Source organism: Coregonus lavaretus (genome assembly GCF_964263955.1).
Source record: "Coregonus lavaretus genome assembly, chromosome: 11".
NCBI classification, from domain to species: Eukaryota; Metazoa; Chordata; class Actinopteri; order Salmoniformes; family Salmonidae; genus Coregonus; species Coregonus lavaretus.
Genome location: NC_139998.1, coordinates 29,730,658 through 29,748,645, shown reverse-complemented (window position 1 = coordinate 29,748,645; position 17,988 = coordinate 29,730,658). Strand labels below are relative to the sequence as shown.

At 44.6% G+C, this 17,988-nt stretch overlaps 1 protein-coding gene across 1 annotated transcript in view; it reads right to left on the bottom strand.

The window, feature by feature from the left end:
• Nucleotides 1-16,473, bottom strand: part of LOC311137108 (peptidyl-prolyl cis-trans isomerase FKBP8-like) — a gene marked incomplete at both ends in the record, with an annotated part of 55,007 nt that extends 38,534 nt beyond the window's left edge. The window contains 3 exons of the mRNA XM_084171446.1: nt 14,993-15,081; nt 15,442-15,611; nt 16,014-16,473. Coding sequence (XP_084027572.1) covers nt 14,993-15,081; nt 15,442-15,611; nt 16,014-16,473 — 719 coding nt within the window. The remainder of the gene's footprint in view (nt 1-14,992; nt 15,082-15,441; nt 15,612-16,013) is intronic.
• Nucleotides 16,474-17,988: the final 1,515 nt, after the last annotated feature.

The window sequence follows — 17,988 nt, the reverse complement described above, 5'->3', positions numbered from 1 at the left end:
GACTAAATTACCACCTCATCGGGCGTGGGATTGTGCAATAAACCTTCGGGTAGACGCTGTACCCCTCAGGAGTCAAGTGTATTCCCTGTCGCAGGCGGAGACAGAGGCTATGGAGACATACGTCAACGAGTCCCTGCGCCAGGGGTGCATACGTCCCTCCACTTCACCCACCTCCTCAAGTTAATTTTTTGTGAAGAAGAAAGACGGCGGTCTGCGCCCGTACATTGACTATCGACCACTGAACAAGGAGACGATTAGATTTAGTTATCCTCTCCCCCTCATTCCGTCAGTGGTTGAGTCATTGCATGGAGCGCGCTTCTTCACTAAATTAGATCTCAGGAGTGCGTACAACCTGGTGCGTATCCGAGAGGGAGATGAGTGGAAGACAGCATTCAGCACAACCACGGGGACATTATGAATACCTGGTGATGCCCTATGGTTTGATGAATGCTCCCTCAGTCTTCCAGTCCTTTGTGAATGAGGTGTTTTGGGACATGCTTGGTCACAGTGTAGTGGTCTACATCGACGACATCTTGGTGTATTCCGCTATGCGCGCTGAGCATGTGTCCCTGGTTCGCAAAGTACTGTCCCGACTGTTGGAAAATGACCTTTATGCTAAGGCTGAAAAGTGTACGTTTTTCCAGCAGTCCGTCTCCTTCCTCGGATACCGCATTTCTACCACAGGTGTGGCGATGGAGGGCGACCGCATTGCAGCCGTGCGTAATTGGCCGACTCCAACCACGGTAAAGGAGGTGCAGCGCTTCCTTGGATTCGCCAACTATTATCGAAGGTTTATCTGGGCTCCACTGGTCTGTTGAGGCTGACAGGGCCTTCAGTAACCTGAGGGAACTGTTCACCTCGGCCCCGGTACTGGCCCACCCCGATCCATCACTACCATTCGTAGTGGAGGTGGATGCGTCTGAGGTTGGGATGGGAGCAGTCCTGTCTCAACGCTCGGGCACGCCACCCAAGCTCCGCCCCTGTGCGTTCTTCTCAAAGAAGCTCAGCAGAACTACGGCGTTGGTGATCGGGAGCTGTTGGCTGTTGTCCGAGCTCTGACAGTGTGGAGACATTGGCTCGAGGGGGCGAAACACCCTTTCCTCGTCTGGACGGACCACCGTAACCTGGAGTACATCCGGGCAGCGAGGAGGCTGAACCCTCGCCAGGCCAGGTGGGCCCTATTCTTCACCCGGTTTGATTTCACACTGTCATACATTTCGGGTACGAAGAGCGTGCAGGCAGACGCACAGTCCCGGCTGTATGATACAGAGGAGAAGTCCAGAGACAATACCCCCATACTGCCAGACTCCTGCGTTGTGGCGCTGGTAGTATGGGCGATGGACGCAGATATAGCGCAGGCATTACGCACAGATCCATCTCCACCGCAGTGTCCAGCTGGGCTGCCTGACCGAAAAGTACTGGTGGCCTACCTTGGCTAAGGACGTGAGGGTGTATGTTTCCTCCTGCTCAGTGTGCACCCAGAGTAAGGCACCCAGGCACCTCCCAGCTGGTAAGTTAAAACCTTTACCAGTTCCACAACGACCATGGTCTCATTTGAGTGTTGATTTTCGAAGGCCTGCCGCCTCCTTCCTCTGCCCGGTCTCCCCACGGCTCTGCAAACTGCGGAGGCCCTGTTTACACACTTCTTCCGGCACTATGGGGTACCAGAGGATATAGTGTCTGACCGAGGTTCCCAGTTCACGTCAAAAGTCTGGAAGGCGTTCATGGAACGTCTGGGTGTCTCGGTCAGCCTGACCTCTGGATTCCACCCTGAGAGTAATGGGCAGGTGGAACGGGTTAATCAGGATGAGGGTAGATTCCTGAGGTCCTATTGCCAGGACCGGCCGGGGGAGTGGTCGGTGTTCCTGCCATGGGCAGAATATGCCCAGAACTCTCTCCGCCACTCCTCTACGAACCTAACGCCATTTCAGTGTGTTTTAGGTTATCAACTGGTTTTGGCACCGTGGCACCAGAGCCAGACCGAAGCTCCTATGGTGGATGACTGGTTTCGGCGCGCAGAGGAAACGTGGAACGCCACCCATGTTCACATCCAACGCGCCGTGCGTCGTCAGAAGGCCAACGCTGACCGCCACCGCAGTGAGGCCCCCGTCTTTGTACCGGGGGATCGGATCTGGCTCTCGACCCAGAATCTGCCCCTCCGCCTGCCCTGTTATTACTCCCCCCTGATTACCGTATTAACCCCTCGTTTCATGTGACTCTCCTCAGGCCGGTGGTGGCTGGTCCGCTCCAGGAGTCTGAGGTGTGGGAGGTCCCTCCACCTCCTTTGGACATTGAGGGGGCGCCAGCGTACTCTGTCCGGTCCATCCTGGATTCGAGGCGCCGGGTGGGGGGCCTTCAGTACCTCGTGGAGTGGGAAGGGTACAGTCCGGAGGAACGGTGCTGGGTCCCGGTGAGGGATATCCTCGATCCCTCTCTGCTGAGGGACTCCATCGTCGCCATCCGACTCACCCTGCTCCGCGTCCTCCTGGCCGTCCCCGAGGCCGGTGTCGGCACGCTGCTGGAGCTGCGCGTCAAGTGGGGGTACTGTCACGAATTCAGCCGAAGCTGCCCCTCCTCCTTGCTCGGGCTGGTTTCGGCGATTGTCGTCACCGGCTTACTAGCCACTACCGCTCCATTTATCATCACTCCATTTGTCTTGTCTTGTCTTGTCTTGTCTTGTCTTGTCAATCACACACACCTGGTACTCATTCCCTCATTAGTCTGTGTATAAGTGATCCCTCTGCCACCTTGTCCTTTGTGAGTGATTGTTCGTTGTGAGAGTGAGTAGCTCGGTTGATTTCGGTGTTTTACCTCCTGCGCCTGACTCATTCACACCTCATCACATTACTGTGTATGGAGAATAACAAGGTGGATGGAAACCAGCTATGAACACAGAGGAAAGGCAGAGCATACATGTCCTCTCGTTACACGCTTTAGGTGTCTTGGCCTGGGCTCTCGAGTGCCGCAGCAGTCTAAGGCAGCAATCTAAGGCACTGCATCTCAGTGCTAGAGGCGTCACTACAGACCCTGGTTGGATTCCAGGCTGTATCACAACCTGGCCGTGATTGGGAGTCCCGTAGGGCGGCGCACAATTGGCCCAGCGTCATCCAGGTTTGGCCGGGGTAGGCCGTCATTGTAAATAAGAATTTGTTCTTAACTGACTTGCCTAGTTAAATACAGGCTAGAATTTGTTTTTATATAATCAAAACACAGACAAATATCGCATTTACTTTTCAAGTGCTGAAGGGTGTAGCACTTCGGGGCTAGCTAGTCTGTGTGGACCTCTCTCACTTTTCTTAACTTTTGTGCAAGAGTAGAGGTTTATTGTGCGATTAAGCAAACAGTTCATAAGCAACCAGGGGGAAAAAAAAGATAAAGCCCTCGAGTTTGGAATCATTATTTGTATCCCCCAGAGCCCAGACCTCCCCCAGCCTCAACCATAGTGGAGAATGTCCGGGGTCCTGACACATATTCATCTGTGCCTGGAGAGGACATCAGGTTCCTGTGGATGTGGCAGATTTGATCCTGGCGCCTCATGTGCTCCTCTATTCTCTGCCATGCACCAGTAATCTCCTTCCCTTATTGGCTATGCACTGTGCACAGCAGGCATGGAGGATGTGGTGGGGAGAGAATAGTACAGAGAGGCAAGGAGGAGCAGGTAGCTAGGCTTGATTAGAGGTGGAGTGCTACCTCACGTGTGCTCCTCCGCGTGTTTCCTATGCATGTCACTCTCTCAATAATGCACTGCCACATGGCCGTGTCGACCCAACATGCTGGGGTGAGTGTAACAATGGACTAAAAAGGGCTATCAATAACTGAAGCAAAATTATTTTTTTCTTCTCTTTATGCTCCAGTCCAAACAGCTCGTTTTGATACTGTGGACTGCCTATCTCTGACTGGCTATTAAACTGCAAAGATAAAGGGGAGGGTTTGTTTAACAGTGGGTCAGCAGGAGAGCAGCAGACTGTCTATCTCCTTGATCTGGCACCCATCCAGACAATACTATACTTTCACAATGTAAAACAGCTTAATAGCAGAGCATGTTTGTATTATGAGCAAAAAGCAATTATTTTAATGGTACTGTGAATGATTCATGTGACATACTTTCAAAATGACCCCAGCTCGTACTATCATAACATTGTGGCTGAAAAAGCATGGTTTAAACTAAAGAAATCATCAATATATCATGTTGCTATTTTAACAGCAACAATTAAACTGTGTCGGTTGTCTAATGCAGGCACAGCTGAATACTTTTTGGTCAGTCAAGTACAAAACAGCTAAACCTAGAACCCTCACTAACTTAGCAAACTTTCAGTTATCAGTGATTCCACTCACTGATATTTAGTATCCCAGTAAATATCCTCTCACCACAGATTCCAAAAATAAAGAGCAGAAGTTGACCAGTTCCAAGGCAGTATCGTATTACAATGAGGGCTGTGTCGATGGGAGCGATAAGTGTGGGGTTTGCTGCTAGCAAGAAGTCTAAAAGATAAACATCCACTGAGCACATGCAGAGGTCACACACAGCCTGACAGCAGACATTTGTTGTTGCAATGCATGCAGGTCAACCAAACAACTAGCCTTGACTAAAGGAAAGGTAATAGGGGTATAAAAACCAGGGGACATGTCCCCCCACATTTTAAAATTGCATCCCCCCCCAGTTTTAGCATTGGAATGTGATACAGAATGACGCAATGATGTGCTTTAGGACCATGCGGACGCCTACGAGCGGTCGGGTAGGCTGTTTGGAGTGTTATCCGACTACTAAAACCAAAGTTGCGCCCCTGATAAAAACAACTTTAAAATGTATATTTAAGTAATTCTAATAGCGTTCAATATTCCCCTCCCTAAACAGCATGCTCCTGCTGCATGAGAGCTGGGTGTGGCCTCTTGTCTGCCTGCTGCTAGTGTGCCAGGACAGCTACAAACACAGTCCTAAAATTCTACAGTTTACATTTTTACATTTTAGTCATTTTAGCAGACGATCTTATCCAGAGTGACTTACAGTTAGTGAGTGCATACATTTTTCATACTTTGAAGTCGGAAGTTTACATACACTTAGGTTGGAGTCATTAAAACTTGTTTTTCAACCACTCCACAAAACTATAGTTTTGGCAAGTCGGTTAGGACATCTACTTTGTGCATGACACAAGTAATTTTTCCAACAATTGTTTACAGACTGATTATTTCATTTATAATTCACTGTTTCACAATTCCAGTGGGTCAGAAGTTTACATACACTAAGTTGACTGTGCATTTAAACCGCTTGGAAAATTCCAGAAATGTCATGGCTTGATGTCATGGCTTTAGAAGCTTCTGATAGGCTAATTGACATCATTTGAGTCAATTGGAGGTGTACCTGTGGATGTATTTCAAGGCCTACCTTCAAACTCAGTGCCTCTTTGCTTTACAACATGGGAAAATCAAAAGAAATCAGCCAAGACCTCAGAAAAAAACCCTGGTGCAATTTACAAACGCCTGAAGGTACCACATTCATCTGTACAAACAATAGTACGCAAGTATAAACACTATGGGACCTATATTGACATAACCTGAAAGGCCGCTCAGCAAGGAAAAAGCCACTGCTCCAAAACCACCATAAAAAAGCCAGACTACGGTTGTCAACTGCACATAGGGACAAAGATCGTACTTTTTGGAGAAATGTCCTCTGGTCTGATGAAACAAAAATAGAACTGTTTGGCCATAATGACCATCGTTATGTTTGGAGGAAAAAGGGGGTTCTTGCAAGCCGAAGAATACCATCCCAACCATGAAGCACGGGGGTGGCAGCATCATGCCGTGGGATTGCTTTGCTGCAGGAGGGACTGGTGCACTTCACAAAATAGATGGCATCATAAGGAAGGAAAATTATGTGGATATAGTGAAGCAACATCTCAAGACATCAGTCAGGAAGTTAAAGCTTGGTCGCAAATGGGTCTTCCAAATGGACAATGACCCCAAGCATACTTCCAAGGTTGTGGCAAAATGGCTTAAGGACAACAAAGTCAAGGTATTGGAGTGGCCATCACAAAGCCCTGACCTCAATCCTATAGAAAATGTGTGGGCAGAACTGAAAAAGCATGTGCGAGCAAGGAGGCCTACAAACCTGACTCAGTTACACCAGCTCTGTCAGAAGGAATGGGCCAAAATTCACCCAACTTATTGTGGGAAGCTTATGGAAGGCTACCCGAAACGTTTGACCCAAGTTAAACAATTTAAAGGCAATGCTACCAAATACTAATTGAGTGTATGTAAACTTCTGACCCACTGGGAATGTGATGAAATAAATAAAAGCTGAAATAAATAATTATTTATGACATTATTCTGACATTTCACATTCTTAAAATAAAGTGGTGATCCTAACTGACCTAAGACAGGGAATTTTTACTAGGATTAAATGTCAGGAATGGTGAAAAACTGAATTTAAATGTATTTGGCTAAGATGTATGTAAACTTCCAACTTCAACTGTAACTTCTCAGACATTTGACTGCACACACGAGTTCAATTTCAGGTTCGCGGAAAAATCATGCTACAATAATTCTAGGCTGTCAATGAATGATATAAAAGGACATTTTCAGCAGAAAATGATGCACCATACTCCCTATCTTTAGTCATTGCCCTCATTGACCATGGTTAAGCTTGCTAAACCCTTCTGAACATGTTTAATTCTGTTGTAAAACTGGTTTATCATTTTTAGTCATTCACGGTGGCTCGGGAGGTGTCAGAGCTTGATTTTGACCCTGGTAGTCAGCCCTGCTTACGCATCTCTGGGATGATGTGTCACGGCAGCTCATTTCAACTAATGGGCCTTTCAGCCAGACACACAAATGCGCACATACATGCACACACACACACGCATGCAGAAATGTTTATAAGCAAACCGTTTCTGTGAGAGATTTACTGTAGTACAGTATTCCAATAAATATCCTCTTACCAGTGTTACAAAAATAAAGCAGAAGTATGTTCTGGGCCATATCATTTTACAATGAGACTGGGTTGAGCATAAGACAGACACACACACACACACACGCGCGCATTCACACAAATACATACATGCACGCACACACAAACACACACAACAATTCAGAGCATTGCTTTTCGACTGCACTAAGTTAGTATTACAGTGTAAGTACCAAAGGTAAGAAGTGGTTTCATGTGAATTAATGTTTTACCAAAACAAGAGTTTTACTTTACAATGTGAATATTACTGGCTGTACTGGTGGCCATGGATTTGAAATACTACTACCATTCAAATCTTGGGACTATACCCAATTGGATGGCTGAGTCTATTGTTATTAATGCCAGAAAACAAGCTGCGGCCAGTTCTTTTCTCCTGTTGTTCTGGTCTTTCTCAAAGCTTGGGAAAGGATGGGAGTCACCAGGGCTGGATGTGTTGATTCATATCCCTGAGAGAGAGAGTGTGTGTGTGTGTGTGTGTGTGTGTGTGTGTGTGTGTGTGTGTGCGTGTATGCACATGCAAATGTGTGTGTGTGTCATATGCCATAGGTGTGTGTCGTGTGTGTGTGTGTGTGTGTGTGTGTGTGTGTGTGTGTGTGTGTGTGTGTGTGTGTGTGTGTGTGTGTGTGTGTGTCATATGCCATTGCAAATGCTACATTTTCATTGAGAATAGCAACACCCACAGATACCCTCACTTATTAGACAAGTCATTCATCACAACCCAGAGTTCACGACCTCTCACATGGTGGTGGTTTGGATTGTGGCTCACTTTGTCTGCATGCTCTGTTTTCTTCTAAGAATGTCACTGTTACGTTACGCAGCTACATTCTCTGCTGGATGTGAGTGTGTCTCAGAGGTGATGGGGAAAGACTTGAGTCCTGAGAAGTGTTTACCAAGTCACCTCTTAAGTACATTCCCAGGACAGTATAAAGGTGCTACATGCTTCGTAAATTACAGGTGTAGACTGACAGTGAAATGCTTACTTACGGGTCCTTTTCCAACAATGCAGAGTTAAAGATATATATATATATACAGTACCAAAAGTTTGGACACACCTACTCATTTCAGGGTTTTTCTTTATTTTTACTATTTTCTACATTGTAGAATAATAGTGAAGACATCAAAACTATGAAATACCACATATGGAATCATGTAGTAACCAAAAAAGTGTTAAACAAATCAAAAAATAATGTATATTTGATTCTTCAAATAGCCACCCTTTGCCTTGATGACAGCTTTGCACACTCTTGTTATTCTCTCAACCAGCTTCATGAGGTAGTCACCTGGAATGCATTTCAATTAACAGGTGTGCCTTCTTAAAAGTTAATTTGTGGAATTTCTTTCCTTCTTAATGCGTTTGAGCCAATCAGTTGTGTTGGGGGGGAATACAGAAGATAGCCCTATTTGGTAAAAGATCGAGTCCATATTATGGCAAGAACAGCTCAAGTAAGCAAAGAGAAACGACAGTCCATCATTACTTTAAGACATGAAGGTCAGTCAATATGGAAAATACAAAAAATTAAGAAAAATCCTGGAATGAGTAGGTGTGTCCAAACTTTTGACTGGTACTGTATATATTTTATTTTAAGAAATAGTGACACGAGGAATAAATACACAGTGAATAACAATAAAGTGTAAAAAAAAACATGGCTACATACAGGGAGTACCAGTACCGAGTCGATGTGCAGGGGTTCGAGGTAATTGAGTGGTAGTAAAGTAGTGGTAAAGTGACTAGGCAACAGGATAGATAATAGATAGTAGCAGCAGCGTATGTGGTGAGTGTAAAAGTGTGTGTGTGTGTGTGTGTGTGTAGCGTCAGTATGCATGTGTGCACATATTGTTTGTGTGTGTTGGGGTGTCAGTGTAAGTACAGTATGTGTGAGTGTGTGCATAGAGTCAGTGCAAGAGAGTTAGTGCAAAGAATGTGTCAATGCAGGTTTTCTGGGTAACCATTTGATTAGCTACTTAGCAGTCTTGTTTAGCAGTCTTATGGCTTGTGGGTAGAAGCTGTTCAGGTTCCTGTTGGTCCCAAATTTGGTGCACTGGTACCGCTCGCCCCTCCATTTCCTGTTGTCCACGATCAGCTCCTTTGTCTTGTTGACGTTGAGGGAGAGGTTGTTGTCCTGGCACCACACTGCCAGGTCTCTGACCTTCTCTCTATAGGCTGCCTTATCGTCGCTGTGATCAGTCCTACCACCATCACGTCGCCAGCAAACTTGATGATGGTGTTGGAGTCGTGCGCGGCCATGCAGTCGTGGATGAACACTCAGTGCAGGAGTAGACTAAGCACACACCCCTGAGGGGCCCCCATGTTGATGGTCAGCGTGGCAGATGTGTTGTAGCCTACCCTCACCACCTGGGGGTGGCCCGTCAGGAAGTCCAGGATCCAGTTGCAGAAGGAGGTGTTCAGTCCCAGGGTCCTGACCTTGGTGATGTGCTTGGAGGGGAATATGATGTTGAATGCTGAGCTGTAATCAATGAACAGCATTCTTACATAGGTATTCCTTTTGTCCTGGTGGGTGAGGGCAGTGTGGATCTGTTGGGGCGGTATGTGAATTGGAGTGGTATGCAAATTACCTGTGTTTTCTGGATAACTAAAGAAACTGACCAAAACATATAATCTTCTTATCTTCCGAACGAGACGATTCAGCAAATAGACACTATCAAACCATTATGACACCTAAAACAACTAACTGACCAATCAATGCTATTTAACCATGCCTTAAGGTAGGTAAACATTCAACCTATAAGACAAGCTTCAGCCCCACCCCTACTAACTGGGCAGTGCAGCTTTCATCTCCATGCTCCAGTGGCACCCTGAGGTCAATGCAGGAGATATTCCTCACCTCATCTCTTGGGACAAACTAGTTTGCATTGCTCCTTGCAGAATTCTGATAATGATAGCTATATGTGAAGCCTCAACCGTGTATTCACTTTTCCTTTGCAGGTCTCACATGTTTTGAATGTGGTAATCCTTCCTTACGCATGAGTTAAAAAAAGGAACACCGAACAGATTCACTCTAAATGTCAACAACGGTTGTTCATTTTACGGAAATTGAGGAAGTTTAATGTACACCAATCCATCCTCCAAGCATTTTATAAATGCTTTATACAATCCATCCTGTTGTTTAATATTGTGGAGTGGTTTGGTGCTGTAGGGCAGGGGTCTTCAACCTTTTTTCGCCCAGGGACCCCCTAACAGGCAAACCAGCGACCCAGGGACCCCCATCATAATTTATCAACAAATAAAAAAACTAAAATGTCATGTCTTATCATCAGGTGAATGATAATGGCAAGGAGAAGTAATCAACCTTTTAAAATTAATAGATTTGGTAGATAGTATTTCATTATTTTGACCTCCCCACATTATAATTGGAAGAGGAAGTTTAAACTCTAACATAGCCTATTAGCTAGAAAGGTAACTCCAAAAACATTTTCTCTAAGATCAGCTGTTTAGCTGGTTAAACTAAGGTTATCCATGTGTTGGCAAAAATGTATGTCCAAGTCAAGAAAGCTTACCAGCAGCCAGCGGCACTTACCGCACAGGTAGCCTATTTGCGGGTGCTTTTTGAACACCTATGTCAAATACTCCAGTGAGTGTAAGTTAACATCATTAGAAAGAAGATATGATCCTCTTTTCTACTGTAGGTATGTAATTCAAAATGTGTGTATTCTGTTGTAGCTAGTGATATTCATAAAAACATTTTACAAAAATGATTCCCTTATTTTATATACAGCTGTGGAAAACATTAAGAGACCACTGCAAATATTTATTTAAATCAGCATCTCTACATGTATGACAGCCATTCCATTCCAGTGTCTGTTGAATTCCAACACAGGCACACCTCATTCTACTGAATTAGGTACTGATTAGGTGATCACCTGAACCAAATCTTATTTAACGAGGAAAAGTATAAAAACCACTGCTGTGGTCATCACTATCCTCTTGCAATAGGACCAGCTGGATGGCAAAAACAGTGCTAATAGTACCTCAAAAGTAATATTAATCAAAAAATAACTATTGACCATGCCAAAAGAGTTGAAAAGGAAAGTTTTGAGTGAGGAAAAGAAGGGTTCTATTCTAGCTTTACTGGCAGAGGGATACAGTGAGCGTCAGGTTGCTTCCATCCTTAAAATTTCAAAGACGGCGGTTCATAAGAACAAGGTCAAGCAGCAGACATTGGAGACAACAAAGCTACAGACCAGCAGAGGGCGAAACGACTCTCTACTGACCGGGATGACCGCCAACTCATTCAAATGTCACTCAACAACCATAGGATGACATCAAGTGACCTACAAAAAGAATGGCAAACGGCAGCTGGGGTGAAGTGCACGGCGAGCAAAGCTAGAAAATGAGAAGCAAAGAAGAGCCAGGCTGAGGTTTGCAAAAGACCATAAGAATTGGACCGTAGAGGACTGGAGTAAGGTCATCTTCTCTGATGAGTCCAATTTTCAGCTTTGCCCAACACCTGGTCATCTAATGGTTAGACGGAGACCTGGAGAGGCCTACAAGCCACAGTGTCTTGCACCCACTGTGAAATTTGGTGGAGGATCGGTGATGATCTGGGGGTGCTTCAGCAAGGCTGGAATTGGGCAGATTTGTCTTTGTGAAGGATGCATGAATCAAGCCACGTACAAGGTTGTCCTGGAAGAAAACTGGCTTCCTTTTGCTCTGACATTGTTCTCCAACTATGAGGATTGGTTTTTCCAGCAGGACAATGCGCCATGCCACACAGCCAGGTCAATCAAGGTGTGGATGGAGGACCACCAGATCAAGACCCTGTCATGGCCAGCCCAATCTCCAGACCTGAACCCCATTGAAAACTTCTGGAATGTGATCAAGAGGAAGATGGATGGTCACAAGCCATCAAACAAAGCCGAGCTGCTTGAATTTTTGCGCCAGGAGTGGCATAAAGTCACCCAACATCAATATGAAAGACTGGTGGAGAGCATGCCAAGACGCATGAAAGCTGTGCCTGAAAATCAGGGTTATTCCACAAATATTGATTTCGGAACTCTTCCTAAATTAAAACATTAGTATTGTGTTGTTTAAAAATGAACATTTAACTTATTTTCTGTGCATTATTCGAGGTCTGACAACACTGTATCTTTTTTGTTATTTTGACCAGTTGTCATTTTCTGCAAATAAATGCTCTAAATGTTTTTGTGTTCTATGCTGCTATGTTGTCAAGAAATACAAGTTATTTGAATTGAATTGAAATGGATAGGATTCATCACCCTTTGGCTACTATACATCACCTCAAATCATGGGTAGACTTTGGTTTGACTCTACCAAGCCCTCTGAGGTGTGTTCATTATTAGACTGTTTGACATGTCTCAATATCCTAGTAAATAAACACTGCTCTCTCCAACATGCATCATTAACATTGCTTTCATCTCTGCCAAGAAAACAAATATCTGCCAAAAATGATACTAGAGCCACCCCATCCCTGCTGGGACATAAGGATCTGTTGAATAGGACTTTCTCAAACAACTTCCCCTCACAATCCTGATACAGTGTAGACCTTTTTCTATTACTAAAGTTATATTAAAGTTATGAATTCATAGTGTTTTGTACAGATGTCAAATAACATAGGTGTCAAGTAGTCAGGCAGGACCACAACTGGATTTTATAAACTTTCCTAATATTTGCAAAGACTACATTTATCCTGTCAGTACAACAGCTGTCAGTGCACATGTTTTATGTTGTTGACTTTGGGTCTGTGAGGAGCTGAGGGGGTGTTGCCCCCCAGGACTTCTCGACTGTGTTGGTCTTGGGCCTGAGCACAGATCCACAGATGTTGCTCTCCATGGGTTTATGATTAGGATGTGGTGACTGACAGAGTCCAGTCTGTATCTCCCCGGAAATGCTTGGATGCTTTTGGCGTATGTTACTTGTGTCAGAGATGGTTATGATGATGGAGTCACTTCTTTATTGCCTTGTTCCATGGTTCATTCCTGGCAGCACAAACGTCAGTGTGCTTTACACTCGATTTACCCCATAAACCTTTCACCAGCCTGTCTGACGTATTGAATCAGGTAAATTGTTGATCATGGAGACTGTTCCAGGGGTTTCATTAGCCATATCCTAACATACTGTAACATCATCAGTCTAATAATCCTAACAGACCAAGTCTTTTAGGATCAGATGCAGCAGGCAGCAGCACACCCACAACACGCCAGGTGCATCCCTACCAGTGAATCAGCGTGTCAGCAAAATGTTCAGACAAATAGCTGTGAAGTGCTCTCAGCAGAGACAGTGCCGCTGTCTGCAACAGGCGACCGACAGGTTCAATCAATGTATCCATTAGAGGATGGGGAGAGGGTAAATACATTATTTTGCATGCTACTTTAAAAAAGTAGTTGTTATTCTTCCAACTTAAAATATTAGTGGTATTACTGTCTTTGAATCACATCATGGTATAAAAAGCACCGTACAACGGCACCTTGTTTAATTTATGTCACTCCTTTTGACATATTCTAGGAAGTCTCTCTGAGACACCACTAGCTGTCTTTCATTGTTGGACATCACAGCAGGGAGAAGTTACTTAAACAGCTTTGTTACCACCCTTTTAGGAGCTGGCACGGTGCCCAGGAGGACTACCTCAGGGGAAGGGCTAAATTTGACTCCACAGTACACAGCCTTAACCAGATGCAGCAAAACAATCATTAACTGAGCTCCTGCCTGCCTGCTTGCCTGCCTGCCTGGCCTCTCTAGCTCTCTCTGTCTACACGCACCAGGTGACTCACCTCAGGAACAAACCAGGTGACTCACCTCAGGAACAGACCAGGGGACTCACCTCAGGAACAGACAGAGGGAAAGATTTTCCTCAGAGGATCACCTTCCTTTCAGCCCTCTCTATGCTAAAACAGAATTGAACAACTACTCTCTAGAGCTCCACAAACTCAATACTAACAAGACCTCACACATAGAATAGGACCACACATAGAGGCCAAGACTTGCACTGCACGCTCATCACACTGCATCAGGCTCTGGCAAGAAATACAAGACCACACAGACACATGACATAGTCTGAGTACAACCTTGCCCATGGATCCACTGAAACAGCTATATTTTGGGATGTAAACTATAACATGCAAATGGAGTGCAACGGATAACTCTTTGCATATAGGACAGCTGTATTATCTTCATGCTGTTTTGTCCAAAAATATTGTCACATCTCGATTAGTTCCATTGGGTTTTATGTAAATATCCAGAGGAAGATCCTAAACAACATGATGATTGGGTAATCTGTGTGGGAGATTAAACATGTTATGTGACATGACACTATTCAGGAGCATTATCCTGTTTTGTTTACCTGTTAGAAACACACAGGTATATGCCCGTGCATGAACAACACTATGGTATACTTTTAAAAAAGGTAGCATGTAATTTGGCAAATAACTGAATTTACGTCTGGTTAACTGCCCCATCATTTTTTTAAAATTTATTTTCTTTTGCAAATCAAGTGGTATTTGCAGAGTAATGATCACGTTACAGTGCTATGTTGAAGTAAACATTGCATGTGAAGTATCATTGTGTCGGAACCACAGGTGTCAATGCGTTAAGTTCTATGCATGCAATGGCTCATTAATGGGACATGGGTTGTAAACCCAAGCCATTGGCTGTCATTTGAGTGGTGTCCTACCATAGGGTGGGAGGGAGGGTAGAGGCCTCTAGCCGTGTGTGAATGGTGTTTGGAGGGGGCCATCTGCTCCAGGTTGTGGTTCATTAGTCAGGCTACTGGGGACAGCCAGGCTGCCCTCTGATTAACAGGTACAATAGGACTCTGTTCCTTAGTGTGATGATAGATGTCACATTACTTTTTTTAATGAGGGGTGATAGATGGCCAAATCTGAGTTTGGGTTTTTACACCCTCACCCCCATAATACAACCTCCTTATAGATCGGAGGAGAGGCAGAACTCAAGTTTAATTTAACCAAATATATATATTTTTTTTTGTGTTGTGATTGTGTCTTTGCCTACAGTGATGCTGTGGATCATGAATGTGTTTTCCCCCCAGCGGTGATTACCTTCCCAGAAGTCCATAGGTGTACTGTGAATCTGCCAGCAGTAATGCGATCTCGTCCTGTTGCATGGCTATGGCACACTCCTCCAGGGCCTATGTGTCAAACAGCACTGTATTACCCACAGCTCTCTAACTGTTAATGGTTTATTTGCACACATTAGTTAATAATTATGAAAATCCATTCATGAAGAGTGATTAATTTACCTAAAATGTCTAGTGTGTACGATGGCATACATTGAAACCCTATAGCCACACAGAATACCAATGTATAACTTACAGTGCTGTTTTGTTATGGCTACACTGCAACCTATACTGTAGCTATCACATGTACATTCTCTGAAGGATCAGGCCAACCCTGTGTTATGTTTAGCAGGTGTAGGTGTGTGTGACAGGGTGGAGGACAGGGGTGCTGGAAACTGTCCTGTTGTCAGTCAGAATGTCTGTAGGGCCCACCTGGTTTACATCTCCCTCTCCGATGACGAACACCAATTTAGGGTCCTTCTCCACCACAGTCCTGTCCTCCAGCACTCCCTGCATTTTGACTGTGACCTCCTGACCCCAGGCTGGGTGCTCAGCTTGCTGGGGGCCAGGTACCAGCACCTTCTTCCTCAACAGCTGATCATCTGGGGAAAGGAGGGAGCGAGGGATGGACAGACAGAGGGAGAGAGGGAGGAAGGAGGAGGGGGGGGGGAAAGGGGGTTAATCTGCTTGTTGTTGATCAACAGGCACTTGGAGACAAAACAACTATTAGGAAAGGGCATAATGTTGTGTAATACAGTTTCAGAAGCCGTTACATGCCGGTGTTTGACTAAATAGAATAGAATTTGACTAAATATAATTTAATAAATTACATAGACAATACTCCACATAACTTCCAATGTCTGTACAATTTGTTGGCAAGCAAATTACAGGCAGTGCCACAACAACTGACAAACAATAGAACACTATTGCTTCAACAACCATTTCAATATTTTATAATTTGTAAAAAACGTTATGACGATGACTGTATTGAATGAGTATCATACCTGTGATGTTCTCCCAGTCCTCAGCCAGGAACAGCTCCTCGAAGCTGGAGGAGGTCCACTGCACCATCTCATGGTCTGGGAAGAGACTCTCCTCTGAGTTCTCTCTGTCCTCCACAGACTCTGTCTCACTGAACCGCACTGTCTTCGCAAAACTGGGAGTCTTCAGCTTCCTCTCTTCCACACAGGGGGTCTCTGTCATCTCAGATATAGGGAGTGGGTTTAACGTAGTGCCCTCCTTCCCTCCACCCTGGCTGTCTATCCTGGGGTCTCCCTCACCATGGGGCTCCTTGTCTTCCTGCTGAGGCCCATGGGACAGTTCCTTCTCCTCCTGACTGTCATTGTCACCAGGGCCTGTGTAGGCCTCCTTCAAGCCTGGCTCATTGGTCTCCACCACCCACTTCTCTTGCTCTCCAGGGCAGGGTTCTGTCTCCATCTCACTACAGGGAGCAAGGGACACCATCTGTGAAAGCCTCCCAAAGAGATGATCCTCCTCCGCCTATCTCTCCCCACGCTGCCTGCCTGGCTGGTTGGTTCTGTAGTGTGGAAGCAGTTGCTCGGTCTAGTTACAGCTGAGAAGTGCCTTCATCCATTAGAGACAGTCTGTAGTTTTTATGAAAACCGAACAGTCACATAAACTCTAGTTAAATCCAATTTAAAAACATCCATAACCAGACTGAATCCCGGTTGCATCAATAGTTTTAACCAGCGCTTTGTCTTATCAACTAGAGCTATATACAGTCTCACCTTAACCTCCTCTAAATCCTGCTACTCCTTGTTAGCCTACATATTCCAGAGAGTTAGGAGCAACAATAAATTATCAATGCAAATAAATTGTACAACACAACGAAGCACACTCGGTCAACAGGCTTGTGCGACTGTAATCTGTAGGATTAGGAGAGCAAAATCTAATCTGGCAGAACGTCTGTAAGCTTCTTAATGACTTCATCGCGCTGCCCCATAATGCAGTTTCCATTAATGCTTTCCACCAATAAGATCTCAGGGACTGCTGTCTTGGACACAGTTTTGTCTTACTCTGTGGCGCAAGATCTTATTTTCCCTTTTTAAGTAGTCAAGTGTTAAGAGGGGGACCCAAGGTTCATAGAATGGCCCTGATGACCAATGTGAGACATTGAGTGCTAGATTGAGTTGAGTGGATTTCCATTTATAAACTAATCATCAACAATGTATGCACTTTCTTTCACTCATTTCATCCTTTTATACGTTTGAAGGGGAAAACAATCACAGCAACATGTGTATGGCACAAACTAGATATTATTATGATCTAATATGATCTGAGTGTAATACATTTCTGCAAACAGAACAGGTTTTTCTAGGTTTACCACATACTTTCTGTGGGAGAGGAGCCAGCAAGCTACACTTTCAAGACAAGACAGGCCTCAGTCCTATAATGACTACACACTGTATCTCATAGAGTGTATTAGCTTAATAATTCATTGAATTGCAAATTCAACAAAGATCAGTATATACGACCACAACCCATGTAATCATAAACCATCCCTCAATTCAAAATGCACTCACAATTTAAATGAAAATAGCTTTTGTTTTTAAACAGTGATACAAAGATCAAGTTTTTTTGCGTTCATGATTTGGAGTGTCTGTTAGGTATCCCCTGGCACTGTGTCAACATAATATAAAGTCTTTGTTATCTTAACAAGGATAATGAACTGAGATATTGCATTCATGTGGTCCTCTGTAGCTCAATTGGTAGAGCATGGCGCTTGTAACGCCAGGGTAGTGGGTTCGATCCCCGGGACCACCCATACGTAAAAATGTATGCACACATGACTGTAAGTCGCTTTGGATAAAAGCGTCTGCTAAATGTCATATTATTTTATTATTATTATTTTATACAGTTATTAAAATCTGCTTATTTGAGTGTGTGTGTCATTGCGGTTTCTGGTCATGTCGCAACAGGAAAAGGGAACCAAAAATATTCAGACTGTCATGCCTAAAC